This window comes from Phyllopteryx taeniolatus, chromosome 1 (genome assembly GCF_024500385.1).
Source record: "Phyllopteryx taeniolatus isolate TA_2022b chromosome 1, UOR_Ptae_1.2, whole genome shotgun sequence".
NCBI lineage: Eukaryota > Metazoa > Chordata > Actinopteri > Syngnathiformes > Syngnathidae > Phyllopteryx > Phyllopteryx taeniolatus.
The window spans coordinates 28636480-28653275 of record NC_084502.1 but is presented as its reverse complement, the minus strand read 5'-3'; the positions used below and the strand labels follow the sequence as shown (position 1 = coordinate 28653275).

The following is a 16796-nucleotide window of genomic DNA, read 5'->3' as shown; positions in this document are numbered from 1 at the left end:
TATCCTGGATTATTATGCAGCAATCTCTCTTTGTAAGTAAAAAAAAAACTTGTTATACTATTGACAAACTGCTTTTTAATTTTATTTTTATTTTATTTTGTTGATTATCATTGCAAAATATTATATGTCGATATTAATAATTATGATTAATTATAATAATAATAATTATTATTATGATTATTATTAAACCAGACACTACATGAGCAGAATATTTAAATCCAAAACCAAAAAATAGCAGTTAAAATTGTTCATTTATTTTCTTCATTTAATGTTTTTATGTAAAATTTCCTCTAGCCCCTCTTTTGTACTATTTTATGTTTTAAAGACTACCTTGTCCGTTCGTCTGTTTTTGTTTGTAAATTGAATATATTCAATAAAGTAGCCAAACCGGAAACGGAAGTAGTGGGACCGGTTTTGTTCCGTGTTCATGTTAGCGACGAATCCATCCAAACAAGACGTTGGAAAGTTCCGATAAACTGCGTAGATCCGCTGTTGAAACAAATCGAAAAATGGCGCTTGAGTCGCGTATTACACAGGAAGAAATCAAGAAGGAAACAGAGAAGCCCATCGACAGAGAGAAGGTATGCTGCTGTGCAGCGCATGGGCGTCTCATTTGAACTGTTAGCATAAACCTAGCTAGCTAATATGGGTTGCTTTGTAGCCCATTTTCTTATTTCAAATCCCAGGACACGTCGAAAGTGTTATTCATCAAGACTCATGTACTGTATAACACATTTCATGTTCTTTATCTGGTAGTAGTCAATTTTTTTTCTTCCCCCCATGTTTCTCAATCTACACAGTAATGACTAACATTAAAATTTCGGTATCGGATTAGGGCAAGTCGTTCATTTTAAAAGGAGGCTGAGGTTTTATTCCCCAAAATGTATATTTAATAATATTGTAAGACACTGTAACATTATGCACAATTTAAACATTAACACAGTGCTAAAACATAGATTAAATTAAAAAAAAAAAGCGCGTCAATTATTCAATTACAATGTGTTGCTCAAACATTGTACTGGAATAAATGTTTGAAAACAGAGCTGTAAAAGATGAAATATAAATTTAATCTTAAAAGTTTCATACAATTGAATTGTACTTACATAAAGTGACTATGTTTTAGGCACTGCAATGTTATGCACAATTTGAACATTTATTCAGTGATTTTATGCATACTACAAGAGGAAACCATATAAATAATAATAAACGGTATCATCTCCTGCTTGGGAAAGGTTAATTGGAAATGGAGTGTAAAAGCCAATTGGTGGTGACACCAATTGGCAAGATCTCACTAACTGGTTTGCCATGCTTATTGTTAATTTTCTATAAACCGCATAGTGTGGAATGTATTATTTACTAACAAATTAGGGATTTTGTCAACATGCTTGATGTACTTACTGGGTTGAAAATTGTAAAATAGGCTTAAAGGGATGATAATGGATTAAATGCAATGGTTGTGATGAAAATTTCTATGGGATCTGCGCTTCTATCTATGGTATATGTTTTCTATAATTATTTTTGATAAAGGGTTTTTGGACATATTGCGACTAGAACAAAGCTTATTCTTTGTAGTTTGATGTCCATGTTCATGGGGTTTTACATACACTCGTCTCTTGTCACAGACCTGTCCCCTTCTTCTGCGAGTTTTCACCACCAACAATGGCCGACACCACCGACAAGATGAATTTGCCCGTGGCAATGTTCCCTCCAGTGAACTGCAGATATACACATGGTGAGACTACAAAAATTTATCAAATAACTAATAAATAAATAATAATTTGATTACCAAAATTTGGTAGAAAGCCAAATTTTTGCCTCAGAGCTTCGCAGAGATAATTTTTTCACATGGACTACTCCGTGTAGAACAAAATTTAATAAATTGGTGCGATGGCTGCAAGCCAGAATCCTTAAAAGAGAGTGTCTAAAGTTTGGGATCATCACAGTAACTAAGCTAGTGATTCCAATTGTGGTTGAGGATTCACTTACTGGGGGTTTTGGGTGAGGTGCTTCAGTGGGGCTGGGGGACCGTCCTGGGGTGTGGGTGGCGCCCCCCTGACTAGGTCCCCGACGGGATGGGCACGCTGGCTCGGCCCCCCTTGCAGGTGGAGGGGCCCTGTCCCGCTCTTCCTTGATGTGCTGGCACAGCAACTGCGTACACCAGTTGACTAGCATACAGTGGGTACAGAGAGTATTCAGACCCACTTAAATGTTTTACTCTGCTATATTGCAGCCGTTTGCTAAAATCAAAGTTAGTTTTTTCCCTCATTAATGGACACACAGCACCCAATATTGACAGGGAAAAAAATTGAATTGTTCAATTTTTTGTTGATTTATTTAAAAAAGAAAAACTGAAATATCACAGAGCCATAAGAATTCAGACCCTTTGCTCTGTGATTAGTGGAAGCACCCCCTTGAGCTAATATAGCCATGAGTCTTTTTGGGAATGATGCAACAAGTTTTTAACACCTGGATTTTGGCATCCTGCCATTCCTCCTTTCAGATCCTCTCCAGTTCTGTCAGGTTGAATGGTGAACATTGGTGGACAGCCATTTTCAGGTCTCTCCAGAGGTGCTCAATTGGGTTTAAGGTCCCGAACGTCTTCCATGTAAGGATTATGGAGGCCAGTGTGCTCTTAGGAACCTTAATTGCAGCAGAATTTGTTTGTAACCATGGCCAGATCTGTGCCTTGCCACAATTCTGTCTCTGAGCTCTTCAGGCAGTTCCTTTGACCTCATGATTCTCATTTGCTCTGACATGCACTGTGAGCTGTAAGGTCTTATATAGACAAGGGGGTGGCTTTCCTAATCAAGTCCAATCAGTATAATCAAACACAGCAGGACTCCAATGAAGGTGTAGAACCATCTCAAGGATGATCAGAAGAAATGGACAGCACCCGAGTTAAATACGAGTGTCACAGGAAAGGGTCTGAATACTTATGGCTGTGTGATATTTCAGTTTTTCTTTTTTAATCTGCAAAAATTTCAACAATATGTTATTTTCCTGTCAATATGGGGTCGTTGTGTGTACATTAATGGAAAAATGAAATTAACTGATTTTAGCAATTGGCTTCAGTATAACAAAGCGTGGGGGGTGCCTGAATACTTTCCGTACCCACTGTACATGTCATAAGGTGTTCATTCAGTAATAGGTTCCATAGATACGCTATAGGCTTCAATTGCTTGTGCTAGACCACTAATAACAACACAGGTTATACTAACATATCAACTCACAGGTTCTTCCAGGTGTTTAGCCACTATAAAAGCATTCCACCACACCACTCATCAGAAGCACTGCCGTGCCCATTTCTTACATCCTGTCCTGCACTTTTCTGTCCCCTCTGATCTTGTCCTATTGGTTAGTTATTGCATGTCCTCACCAGGTGTCTCCCTGATTTTGTAACGGTCAAATATCTAGACTGTCTACCTATTGTTCTGCTGTGGTTTGCACTGCTATTCCCTTTGGCTGTTCTATCCCTCTGTCTGTCCTCTAAACTCCTTTTCTGTCCAGCTGCAAATATCAGAATAAATAGAAAATAAAAAATAAGCAGTGGGATTATTTCAAAATCCAAAATTGCACAGCAAAACTGTTCCAGCACAAAAAGCATACAGATCCACCATTCTGCATGACCGTGCAGCTGAACAGGACAGGTTTAAAAAAAAAAAATTGGAAAAAAAAAAAGAAAGTACCACTGTACATGCATGAATTCTGGTCTTAGTCAATATTATATTAAAATATTTTCCCAACTGTATTTAAAGTCACCATTAAGAAGCAACATTACATTTGGTGAATTCCTGTTTTATCCCTATAAACTCCAATAAATTGTCATACAATACGTTACTTCGTGCTAGAAGCGTTCGATCTTACGCCGCGTGCCGTTCTTAACCTCGTAATGGCCTTGTGTCGGCACCGTCATAAACCAAGGATCTTCTGGAGCCTCTTTTGCCAGATAATGCAATTTTCCTCCAAAACAGCAGTATGGGAAAGGAGTCTTTGTGGGTACAGTGCACTGCGACACCTTTCTGAGATGTGTGGGTGCTTATTCCAGGATGGACGCTACTCTGCGGGAGCTGACCAGCCTCGTGAAGGAGGTGTATCCAGAGGCCAGGAAAAAAGGAACCCATTTCAGTTTTGCCATCGTCTTCCCTGACCTTCGAGGGAAAGTGTATCGGTTAGTGCCAAAGCACCACCTGCTACATTCATTTGCATTTGCGTTGCTTACAGTACTACTAAAATGTTCCCTTCCCCTGCCTCTGCCTTTAGCTTCAAAGACATTGGCAATACAGTGTCTGGCAAGAAGTGTGCCGACGACTCCATGACACTGCAGTCTCAGCGCTTCCAGATTGGAGACTATCTGGACATAGCCATCACGCCTCCCAACAGAGCCCAACCGCTTGGTCCACGCATGAGGCCCTTTTGAGCAAATACAGAAACCCACCACCATTGTTAACCTGATGTTGCATTGTTATTGTTCTTTTAGGTATCATTTTAAGACTATTTGGGTCCCATCTTGTAGAATATGATGTTCAATAAATGTTTTTTTTTTTTTACCCCCCATCTTTTGAATGTTTTATTTTGTTGCTGTTTCTCTGTGTTCAAGTGAAACTGTGTTTTGGCTGCCCTTGGAGCCCCCTCCCCCCAACACTCATGAAATTTCAAATAATCCATGCGCAAAATACAGAAACACATACTATACGTGTGAAAATTAGTTGTCCTGAGATAAGCTGTAGTAAAAGTGACTCCTGAATTTTATCTAAAATACCAAATAGCTCTATGAAAATAGCTTATTTTCTCATACCTACTTCTTGATGACCAACTTGCATAGCAAACTACTTTTTAATCAGGTTTTGGGGGCATGATTTTGTTGATTTGTTTTCCCTCTAATAAAACATTTTGCTTTATCGCAGACATTTTAAATAGTATTTATGCACTCAGGTTGTGTATGTCTCAGGGCTATCAGTCGATTAAATTTTTTTTTAACCAGCTTAATCACTTACATTTTGATTAATCACAGGTGCCAACTCTACCACATATAATACCACGTTTTGCTTTGAGATGGTATTTTAAACTTGTGCTCCCATGAACAGATTTAAGCACTTCACTGTATGCAAATGACCTTTGTTTTATTGAAAGTCCAATAAGGGTGACTTTTGAGGCAAATTTGCTGCTGAGCACACCACTCCGAGTCTCCTCACTCATCTTTGGACTGGCGTAAGAACTGACCTGAACATTTACCTTATAGCAACCTGCGCTTTGTTTCAGATGTCCATCTGCGGCTAAGGTAAAGTAGTGTGCGATCCAAATAAATCGTGTGACTAATCTTGAGTTAATACATAATTATGTGTGTGCGTGTATATATATATATATATATATTTTTTCAAATTAAATTAAACTTTATCTTTACAGGATTTATTAAGCAATAATGTTTCCCGAGTATTTGTAACAGTTATGCTTAACAGTAAAACACAGTATATGTTAGTATTGGAAAGTGTACCGTTGATGTTTGAGCAGGACTAATATGTAGTGGTTTATTAATAGTTTTTCGTAAAATCGTAAATTTATTAAATAAATGGTCAATTTTCAAAAATGTCGGTGCCTAAAATATGACCCGCAGTGTACATACATATATATATATATATATTTATATTTCTCTCTCTCTCTAAATGCAGTTACACTATTTGAATCTGGTTTGCCAACCACTAAAACACCAAAGAAGAAGAAGAAGACGGAAGCCGCAAGGCGAGGCAGACTGCTTTGGGCATGCGTGTCGACGTCACCTGAAGGCGACTAGCAGGCTACTAGTGGCACAAGCTTGCATACGTGACGAGGTGGAAAGCCAAACGTAGCAATGTTTCGAAGAAAACTCACCGCCTTAGACTATCACAGTCCGGGTGGATTCGACTGTGCGGGTAAGACAAACTGATATGTAATAAGTTTGTTTGCTTCAAGTGTGCGGTTTAGTTACGTGGTCATTACGGCAAGCGTTGCGAGGATTTATTCGATATCCTGTTATTGCGATGAATGGTACATGCACAAGTTGTAGGCTGGAGGACTGGTTTACACATCTGCCTCACAGACGCGGGGTTCAAATCCGGCCTCGACTGTGAGAGTGGGTTTCTCCGGTACTCCGGTTTCCTCCCACATCTCAAAAACATTCATGGTAGGTTGACTGAAGACACGAGATTGCCCATAGATGCGAATGGTTGTTTGTTTATATGTGCCCTGGGATTGGCTGGCAACCAGTTCAGGATGTACCCCGCCTCCTGCCCGCAGTAAACTGGGATAGGCTCCTGCACCCCCGCGACCCGAGTGAGGATAAGCTGGATGGAAGTTCTATGGCACGCTAGTGTGCAGGAATATACCATACAGTAGTGGGGGAAAAAAGTAAGACAGTCGTTCTACTAGTGCACTGAATTGTCTTACTAATGAAGACAAAGAGCATACTACAATTCAGTAGAACGACTGTCTTACTTTTTTCCCCCACTACTGTATGGTATATTCCTGCACACTAGTAGAACGATTAGTACCAGGGAAGTTGTCAACTACTGCGCAGTTTTGCATGACAAGTAATATGTATTTGCTCTACTAGTGTGCCGTAGAACTTCCATCGTCGTTCTACTAGTACACTGAATTGTTGTAAGCTCTTTGTCTTCATTAGTAAGACAGTGTACGAGTAGAATGACTAGGGGTCATAATAGGACATGTTTCTAGTGAATCAGAACTTTGCACTAATAGACAAGTGTGTGCTACTATAGTAGCACACACTTGTGTACTATTGTCTAATACTATAGTATTATTAGTGACACACAATTCTAGCAGTTATCTAGGGCTTTGCTAGTAGCAGTCTTAGCGTGCAGATGTCTACTAGTGTACCGTCATGCCTCACTAGTAACATTTAGTTGCTTTATGAGTGCACCCTGTAGTGATTTTGCTAGTGTGCAGAAATGTCCATCCATCCATTTTCTACCGCTTATCCGAGGTCAGGTCGCTGGGGCAGTAGCTTTAGCAGGGACGCCCAGACTTCCCTCTCCCCAGCCACTTCATCCAGCTCTTCCGGGGGGATCTCGAGACGTTCCCAGGCCAGCCGAGAGACGTAGTCTCTCCAGCGTGTCCTGGGACGTGCCCGGAACACCTCACCAGGGAGGCGTCCGGGAGGCATCCGAATCAGATGCCCCAGCCACCTCATCTGGCTCCTCTCGATGTGGAGGAGCAGCGACTCTACTCTGAGACCCTCCCGGATGACCGAGCTTCTCACCCTATCTCTAAGGGAGAGCCCGGAGACCCAGCGGAGGAAACTCATTTCAGCCGCTTGTATCCAGGATCTTGTTCTTTCGGTCACGACCCACGGCTCGTGACCATAGGTGAGGGTAGGAACGTAGATCGAACGGTAAATCGAGAGCTTGGCTCTTTCTTTACCACAAAGGACCGATATAAAGTCCGCATCACTGCGGACGCTGCACCGATCCCGTTCCATTCTTCCCTCACTTGTGAAGAAGACCCCAAGATACTTGAACTTTTCCACTTTGGGCAGGATCTCATCCCCGACCTGGAGACCCTTTTCCGACTGAGGACCATGGTCTCAGATTTGGAGGTGCTGATTCTCATGCCAGCCGCTTCACACTCGGCTGCGAACTGCTGCAGTGAGAGTTTGAGATCACGGCTTGATGAAGCCAACAGAACCACATCATCTGCAAAAAGCAGAGATGCAATACTGAGGCCACCAAACCGGACCCCCTTGAAATTCTGTCCATATAAGTTATGAACAGAATCAGTGACAAAAGGCAGCCTTGGCGGAGTCCAACCCTCACCGGAAACGAGTCCGACTTACTGCCGGATATGCGGACCAAACTCTGACTCCGGTCGTACAGGGACTGAACAGCCCGTATCGGGGGGTTCGGTACCCCAAACAGCCGAAGCACCCCCCAAAGGACTCCCCGAAGGACACGGTCGAATGCCTTCTCCAAGTCCACAAAACACATGTAGACTGGTTGGGCGAACTCCCATGCACCCGCGAGGACCCTGCTTGATGGTGTAGAGTTGGCCCACTATTCCACGGCCAGGACGAAAACCACACTGCTCCTCCTGAATCTGAGATTCGACTTCCTGACGGACCCTCCTCTCCAGCACCTCTGAATAGACCTTACCAGGGAGACTGAGGAGTGTGATCCCCCTGTAGTTGGAACACACCCTCCGGTCCCCCTTCTTAAAAAGGGGGACCACCACCCTCGTCTGCCAATCCAGAGGCACTGTCCCCGATGTCCACGCGATGTTGCAGAGGCGTGTCAACCAGGACAGCCCCACAACATCCAGAGCCTTTAGGAACTCCGGGTGAATCTCATCCACCCCCGGGGCCTTGCCACCGCGGAACATTGTCATACATCCATCCATCCATCCATCCATTTTCTGAGCCGCTTCTCCTCACTAGGGTCGCGGGCGTGCTGGAGCCTATCCCAGCTATCATCGGGTAGGAGGCGGGGTACACCCTGAACTGGTTGCCAGCCAATCGCAGGGCACATACAAACAAACAACATTCGCACTCACATTCACACCCACGGGCAATTTAGAGTGCCCAATTAATGCATATTTTTGGGATGTGGGAGGAAACCGGAGTGCCCGGAGAAAACCCACGCAGGCACAGGGCAGAACATGCAAACTCCACACAGGCGGGACCGGGGATTGAACCCCGCTCCTCGGAACTGTGAGGTTGACGCTCTAACCAGTCGTCCACCGTGCTGCCATTGTCATACAATAATGGGAAAATATCACTAGTAAGTACATGGACAATTCAGTTCACTTAGTGTAGTAGTGAAGTGCCATATGTTAACTAATAGAATTTTGTCACTCGTCAATACTCCTAGTAGAATAAATCTTACTAGTGATGTTTTTCCCACGTCTGTATGACAATTCTGCAAAATGACTACAGTGTACTAGTAGAACAACTAACTATATTACTAGTGAGGCAAAACTGTACGACAATTGACAACTGTGTGCTACGAGTGGCATTCTAAACTTCGACTAGGTAACATCTAGTGCTTCTGATATAGTACTAGTAGTATGTACGGTGCCGTGAAAAAGTATTGGCTGCCACCTCAAATTATTATACAACCCCAATTCCAATGAAGTTGGGACGTTGTGTTAAACCAATAAAAACAGAATACAATGATTTGCAAATCATGTTCAACTTATATTTAATTGAATATACTACAAAGACAAGATATTTAATGTTCAAACTGACAAACTTGATTGTTTTTAGCAAATAATCATTAACTTAAAATTTTATCGCTGCAACACGATCCAAAAAAGCTGGGACAGGGTCATGTTTGCCACTGTGCTACATCACCTTTTCTTTTAACAAAATTCAATAAACCTTTGGGAACAGAGGACACTAATTGTTGAAGCTTTGTAGGTGGAATTCTTTCCCATTCTTGCATGATGTACAGCTTCAGCTGTTCAAAACAGTCCGAGGGGTCGTATTTTACGCTTCATAATGTGCCACACATTTTCAATGGGAGACAGGTCTGGACTGCAGGCAGGCCAGTCTATTACCCGCACTCTTTTACTACGAAGCCACACTGTTGTAACACGTGCAGAATGTGGTTTGGCATTGTCTTGCTGAAATAAGCAGGGGCGTCCATGAAAAAGACGTTGCTTGGATGGCAGCATATGTTTCTCCAAATCCTGTATGTACCTTTCAGCATTAATGGTGCCTTCACAGATGTGTGAGTTACCCATGCCATTGGTACTAACACAGCCCCATACCATCACAGATGCTGGCTTTTGAACTTTGTGTCCATAACAGTCCGGATGGTTCTTTTCCTCTTTGCTGCGGATGGCCGAACTAGTTATTAAGTTTAGGGGGGCCATTACTTTTTCACACAGAGCCAGGTAACTTTATAGTATAATATTTTTTTTCCCCTTAATAAATGAAATCACCATTTAAAAACAGCATTTTAAGTTCACTCTGGTTGTATTTCTCTAATTACATTTGTTTGACGATCTTAAACATTAAAGTGGGGAACTATGCAAAAATATATGAATTTGAAAAGGGGGCCAATACTTTTTCACAGCACTGTAGATGTAAATGAGTGCAGTTTTGCCTCACTAGTAGCATGCAGTTTTACCTCGTGTTTGTTGTTCTCCTAGTGCAATAAATTTTCTTAAAAGTGAGGACCAAGAGTGTACAAGTACATGGACAATTAGTAGACTAGCAGAACAATTAAATATTAGTGAGGCAAAACTGTGCACTATTTGACAACTTCATGCTACTAGTGACAAAAATCTTATAGTTAACATCTAGTGCTCACTAGTAACATAACATAACAGTTCTACTAGTGCATTGAATTGTCTCTCTATTAACGACAAAGTGTATTAGCACATGGACAATTCACCGGACTAATAGAATAACAAGGGCGCACTAGTAATAGTGAAGTGCTCAATGTTAACTTGACAAATTCATGATGTCATTAGTAGTACCAGTAGCGTGCAGATGTCTACTTGTGCACTGTTTGACCTCACTAGTAACATTCTACAATTGTGTTCCAGTGGTTCTACTAGTGCGCAGAATTGTCATACAGTGGTGGAAAAACGTTACTAGTAAGAAATAGTCATTATTTGAGTTTGCTGAATTGTCTTACTAGTGAGGACAAATGGCGTACTAGTACATGGACAATTCAGCGCACAAGTAGGATATTGAATCAGTGCTATAGTCTGTGTTGGTTCCCAGATGAGACCCAGTTCAGGAACTTTGTGGTGTGGCTGGAGGACCAGAAGATTCGACACTACAAGATTGAAGACCGAGGCAACCTGCGAAACATCCCCAGCTCAGACTGGCCCAAAGCCTACCAGAAGGTGAGTTCTCCCAGCTAGCCTGGACTCACAGCCCACTTCACAATCTAATGACATCCATTGCACGAGCGTCATCACAAATTTCGAACATATTGAGGCTCGGTTTACATTGCTGCTGTCACTGTAAAAATTTCGCAATGTGTTTATCATTGTGCCTGGTAGGGATCTGGGATACCACTTTTTTTTTCAGACCGATATCGATACATATCAATACATCTCTGTATTCACAAACATATTGCTCTACTACAACTGCCATGGACAGGAAAAGCTTAAAAATTTAACGCAAAAATGTAGCCCACTATGGTTGCAAAGCGCTGCAAATTTACCCCAAAATTCCCATGAAAAATTAAGCTGGGGAATTTTGGAAATTAGCATAAATAATATAAACATTTTGTCATGCGCAGACATCCATGTAAAATAATACAATGAAAAAGCATGACAGGTTTATTTTCAAGTATCAAATGCAGTCCCCTCCCAAAGTATTGGAACGAAAAGGTCAATTCCTTTGTTTTTGTATACTGAAGACATTTGGGTTTCAGATCAAAAGATGAATATGAGACAAAAGTTCAAAGTTCCAGATTTTATTTCATGGTATTTACATATAGATGTGTTAAACAACTCAGGACAGAGCACCTTTTGTTTGAACCTACCAACTTTCAAGTGAGCAAAAGTATTGGAACATGTGACTGACGAGTGTTTCTAGTTGCTCAGGTGTTGCCTTTTAGATTGAGTGATTAAACATTAGATAGTGCTTGTTTTTGGCTTTGTGTTTCACCTGTGAAAACTGCATTTGCTGTTAAGCAAACATGAAGACCAGAAAGCTGTCTATGGGAGAAAAGCAAACCATTTTGAAGCTGAGAGAAGAGGGAAAATCGATCAGAGCTGTTGCAGAAACAATGGGTGTAGCCAATACAACAATTTGGAATGTCCTGAAAAAGAAAGAAACTACTGGTGTACTGAGCAACAGACATCGAACAGGCCGGCCCAGGGTAGCAACAGCAATTGATGACAGAAACATTGTGAGAGCTGTGACGAAAACACCCAAAGACAACAGTCAGTGACATCACTGCCGACCTCCACAGGGCAGGTGTGATGGTATCACAATCCACTGTTCGAAGAAGACTTCCAGAGAAGAAATATACAGGCCATACCACAAGATGCAAAGAAGAATCGGAAAGCCATATTGGATTTTTGCAAGAAGTACAGAGATGAGCCACAAAGGTTTTGGAACAAAACCTGATGAGACTGATGAGACCAAGATTAACCTCTACCGATGAGACCAAGATTAACCTCTACCGAAGTGATGGAAAGGGGAAAGGATCTGCTTATGATCAAAACGCACGAGCTCATCTGTGACGCATGGTGGAGATAATGTCATGGCTCGGGCTTGCATGACTGCTTCTGGAACAGGCTCACTAATCTGTATTGATGATGTAACTCATGATGGTAGCAGCAGAATTAATTCTGACGTCTACACAACCATTTAGTCTGGCAATTTAAAGAAAAATGCTAATTGGGAGAAGCTTCATCATGCAACAAGATAATGACCCGAAACACTGCCAACACAACAAAGGACTTCATCAGAGGGGAAAAAGCGGAAGGGCTTAGACTGGTCAAGTCAGTCACCGGACATTAACCCAATAGAGCATGCATTTTATCTCCTGAAGGGAGAAATCCCCAGAAACAAACAAGAACTGAAAGAGGCTGCAGTAAAGGTCGGGAAAAGCATTTCAAATGAAGAATGCAACACTCTGTTATTGCAAGTAAGGGTTATGCCACCAAATATTAAATGTTATTCACTTTAAGTTAATTTAATAACGTCTGTTCACTTGAAAAGTGGGTGGCTTCCAACAAAAGGTGCTCTGTCCTGGGTTGTTTTAATACACCTAGATATAAAAGCTGGAATTATGAACTTTTGTCTCACATTCATCTTTTGATCTGAAACCCAAATGTTTTCAGTACAAAACAAAAACAAAGGAATTGACCTTGCCGTCCCAATACTTTTGGAGGTGGACTGGATATTATTTAACAATTATTTTATTGAAGAACAAAAATCCTAAATGTTGAGTTAAACATTCCTCATCCCCCTGACCCAACCAATTCAGAAATTGACAAAAATGCAGGAGAGGATAACCTGTGATTGCATTTCATTCTTTCCTTCCTGCCCTTGTTTTTGTTTTCCCTCTGAGGGGACAACCAATTAGTGCTGAAAATATTGATTGGTCGCCTTAGGCAAATTGAAGAAGGTTTGTACCTTCAATTCTGGCGTCTGTAACGGCACGTGTCCATGTCCTCCGTGCAGTACCTACAGGACGTCAACTGTCCGTTTGGAGCGTCTGAGAGAGCGGAGACTGTGGACTGGCTGCTGGGCCTGGCGGTGCGATATGAATATGGAGACAATGGTAGGAGGGCAACGGACACTCCTTTTGTGTATTTCTTGCCATGCTTGGTCAATAGATGGCCCCATCGGAAAAATGAATACTTTGCCAGCAAGCAATGACATATACAGACCTTTTCCAAAAAAAAATTATATCATGGAAAAGTTTATTTATTTCCGTAATTCCATTCAAAAAGTTAAACTTTCATAGATTATAGATTCAGGGCCCACAATTTAAACAATTTCAAGTATTTATTTATTTTTACATAATTTGGGCTTCCAGCTCATAAAACCCACGAAATCAGGAATAGAAAAAATTAGAAGACTGTGAAGAAATCACCATTTACTTCTCGTGCTTTTTTAGAAAAAAAAACAAGAAAGAAATTAGGGTCGCATGAAATCAATCACAATATGGTACTTTCAAAACGAGATGTTAATCTTCAATACTTTGTTGGCAATCCCTTTGCTTTAATCACTGCCCCGATGCGCTGTGGCATTGAGGCAATCAGCATGTGGCATTGCCTGGGAGTTACCGTAATTTCTCGTTTTATAATACGCACCCCCAAAGTTGACCTAAAAATTCTGGAAAACCCTTCTACCTATGTATAATGCATTTTTACAATGCATGATTTTGCTTCTACCCATTTGATCAACACAAAGTATTTTTTCAAAGAATTATTCTGAAGTTAAGCATTTTATTTGAACATGTAATACTTTTTTATTTACTTGCTCTTATTTTGAAATTCACAGCCTCAGCTTTATTGAGTAAATGAGAAAACACACAGTTGTGCTCATATGTTTGATTACCCAGGCAGAATTGATGGGTAAGATGGGTACAATTCTTTCAAGAAAACATGAAGGGCTAGGCAAACTCCAAAGACTTGTTTTGTACTCCTCAGTGTTAACGTCGCTCTCTGTTCTATGTACAACAGACAATAAATATCGTCACATGGCCGCCACGTAGGCATGGGTGGATCTAGTATTATTTTATATCTGTGACCCAGAAATATGTCAGTCCCATTCTCTGCCTGCATTCCGCCACAGTGCTAGTGAACAACAGCGGCCAATTCTGGAACTAACGGACGTTGTCAATTGCAGTTTAAATGACAAATGGAAACTATTTTTGGATACATTGTTCAGTCCTGACGGTCTGTTTTATCTTATATCCGTTTTATCGGGGGTCCGTTTGATCGAGGTTCCACTGAATTTCTATTCTGTTATTCAGAGGCTTCACACTTAACGACTTTTACAGTTAACAGTACCTGTCTTATGCTCTTATTCTGAAAGCCAAAGCATATCACTTCCCGGAAGCAGACACATGGTCTGACACTTTCCCGAATTAGCATCTCATAAAACACTCTAAAAACGCATCAGGCAATGGCTAATGCGAACAAGGCACTTACAGTGTACTTGTGTGTTGCTACTCACTTTGTCATTGACGCAAGCAGCTGATTGAAAACGTATACGCTAGCACCGACTGAGTCACACCCTCTGCTACTAAAGGTTATACCGTATTTTAAGTTCATGCAATAATTTCAACCGAATAGTTCTATAACTTCGTGCGAGTTGTGTACAACCCCAATTCCAATGAAGTTGGGATGTTGTGTTAAACATAAATAAAAACAGAATACAATGATTTGCAAATCATGTTCAACCTATATTTAATTGAATACACTACAAAGACAAGATATTTAATGTTCAAACTGATAAACTTTGTTTTTAGCAAATAATCATTAGCTTAGAATTTTATGGCTGCAACACGTTAAATATCTTGTCTTTGTTGTTTCCAATTAAATATAGGTTGAACATGATTTGAAAATCATTGTATTCTGTTTTTATTTATGTTTAACACAACGTCCCAACTTAATTGGAATTGGGGTTGTATGATTGTGTTTTGTGTCCCCTCCTAGTGGACAAGTACAGAAACTGTCAACCACTGGAAGCCTCCAGTGAAAGCAGGGCAATGTCGGACCCCCTCATCAACCTCGACAGTAGGTATCACACAGGACAGCCGCAATACGTTCTTGTGGGTGAACTGAGGCTCTTGTGATGTGTTTGTGTGACTCAGGTGACTCACCAGATTTCAAAGCAGGCGTGCTCGCCCTGGCCAACATCCTCAAGATACAGCGGCATGACGATTACCTGGTGATGCTCAAAGTAAGTGCTTAAAGATTCCCCCTCAACCTGATTGAATGTTGCACACCACCCTGTTAATGGTTTGTCTCCACCTGAAAGGCCATTCGTATCCTCATCCAAGAAAGACTTTCACCAGAGGCCATCGCTAAAGCGAGCCATAGCAGAGAGGTAAATACATTGGCAGAGCACTGTAATGGGGCTTTGAATTTATATTTTGCCTTTTCAATGTTTGTGCTAGAATTTTCCTGAAACAAAAAAGGGGGGGTTCCTCCTCAAGTGTTTGCATAAGCGTGTGCCCAAAACATTTAATAATTTTGGATACATTAGATTTTGTATTATTGTGTAATGCTGACCTTTTCCACATTTATCTCCTCCTCCCACATTTCCTGGCTGATTCCAACTGTTCAGCTCATTCAGAGCATCATGGGAACTATTGTACACATTCAAATTACACACTTTTCACAATAAAATTCCTAAATTTAAGATATATTTGAAAAATCTCTTGACCGATTCAAACCATTCCAATTTCAAGTCTGACGGTCTACCTTTAAATTAATTTCATAGCATTGCTTTTCAGCATTTCACGCAGAATTTCTACAGAAACTGCATTCTCTAGTTTATTCTGCTAAGGCAGTAAATGTCTTCTCTTTGTGTGTTCAGGGTGTCCCAGTAGCCTTAGACAAGCACATCTTGGGTTTTGATACAGGGGGTGAGTTGCCCCCCCCCCCCCCCCCCCGTCGAAATAAGGACATCCCATGCATGCATGTATGTTTGTGTGTAGGAACATAAATGTGATTTGTGGTCTCCGCACTAGATGCCACGCTGAACGAAGCAGCTCAGATCCTACGTTTGCTGCACATCGAGGAGCTGAGGGAGCTTCAGACCAGGATAAATGAAGCCATTGTAGCAGTCCAAGCCGTCATTGCCGACCCAAAAACAGACTACAGGCTGGGCAAGGTCGGCAGATGAGGGCCATGTGGGAGTTCTCTAGGACTGGAATTATTATTTCAAAGCCTGTGGTTGACATTTTTCTTCTGTGTGACACCTTTTTGTGCACATTGCTATCTTCCATTTTACAAAGACTTGGTTTAAAATTGATACATCCATTTGTTTTGATTTAGAAAATGGCAGTTTTGACTAGTTATCTTATTGTTCCCCCTTTGTGTGCTTCCACAGAGCTTCAAATTTAAAAAATAAACAAAGTCCAGTACCAAAACACATTTTAATGTTATAAATATCACATCTTATAAAGAGAAAAAATCAGAAGGTGGGGGTTGGGGCATTATTAGTGGTGCAGGGAAATGGTGGCATAAATGGAGCTGCTGCATTCTGACACAGTGGAGGGAAGCCTCAATGATTGTAATCTGATTACATTCCTCAGTTTGCATGGCTGTTTCCACCTGCTTCCTGTCTTCATGCTAATCTAAATTGAGCTTATCAA

At 41.2% G+C, this 16796-nt stretch overlaps 2 protein-coding genes across 3 annotated transcripts; both read left to right on the top strand.

Moving 5' to 3' along the window:
• Nucleotides 1-393: 393 nt before the first annotated feature.
• On the top strand, nt 394-4547 carry sap18 (Sin3A-associated protein). Its single transcript, XM_061785954.1, has 4 exons — nt 394-581; nt 1623-1732; nt 4046-4168; nt 4261-4547. Exons 1-4 carry the CDS (start codon nt 510-512, stop codon nt 4415-4417), a joined length of 462 nt encoding a protein of 153 aa, XP_061641938.1. The 5' UTR covers nt 394-509; the 3' UTR covers nt 4418-4547.
• A 1170-nt stretch (nt 4548-5717) lies between these two features.
• rtraf (RNA transcription, translation and transport factor) lies at nt 5718-16571 on the top strand. 2 transcript variants are annotated; one of them, XM_061785930.1, is made up of 8 exons: nt 5722-5906; nt 10721-10845; nt 13145-13244; nt 15130-15210; nt 15288-15376; nt 15455-15523; nt 16016-16064; nt 16170-16571. In XM_061785930.1, exons 1-8 carry the CDS (start codon nt 5846-5848, stop codon nt 16322-16324), a joined length of 729 nt encoding a protein of 242 aa, XP_061641914.1. In that variant the 5' UTR covers nt 5722-5845; the 3' UTR covers nt 16325-16571. The 2 variants fall into 2 exon arrangements, with proteins under 2 accessions (XP_061641922.1, XP_061641914.1); XM_061785938.1 differs by lacking the exon at nt 15130-15210 and having other exon boundaries at nt 5718-5906.
• The last annotated feature ends 225 nt before the right edge of the window (nt 16572-16796 follow it).

Coding starts and splice junctions, on each gene's coding strand:
- sap18 (XM_061785954.1), top strand. CDS start 510: ATGGCGCTTGAGTCGCGTATTACACAGGAAGAAATCAAGAAGGAAACA. Junction 582..1,622: donor AGCCCATCGACAGAGAGAAG/GTATGCTGCTGT, acceptor CTCTTGTCACAG/ACCTGTCCCCTTCTTCTGCG. Junction 4,169..4,260: donor CTTCGAGGGAAAGTGTATCG/GTTAGTGCCAAA, acceptor CTCTGCCTTTAG/CTTCAAAGACATTGGCAATA.
- rtraf (XM_061785930.1), top strand. CDS start 5,846: ATGTTTCGAAGAAAACTCACCGCCTTAGACTATCACAGTCCGGGTGGA. Junction 15,377..15,454: donor ATTACCTGGTGATGCTCAAA/GTAAGTGCTTAA, acceptor TCCACCTGAAAG/GCCATTCGTATCCTCATCCA. Junction 15,524..16,015: donor AAGCGAGCCATAGCAGAGAG/GTAAATACATTG, acceptor TTGTGTGTTCAG/GGTGTCCCAGTAGCCTTAGA.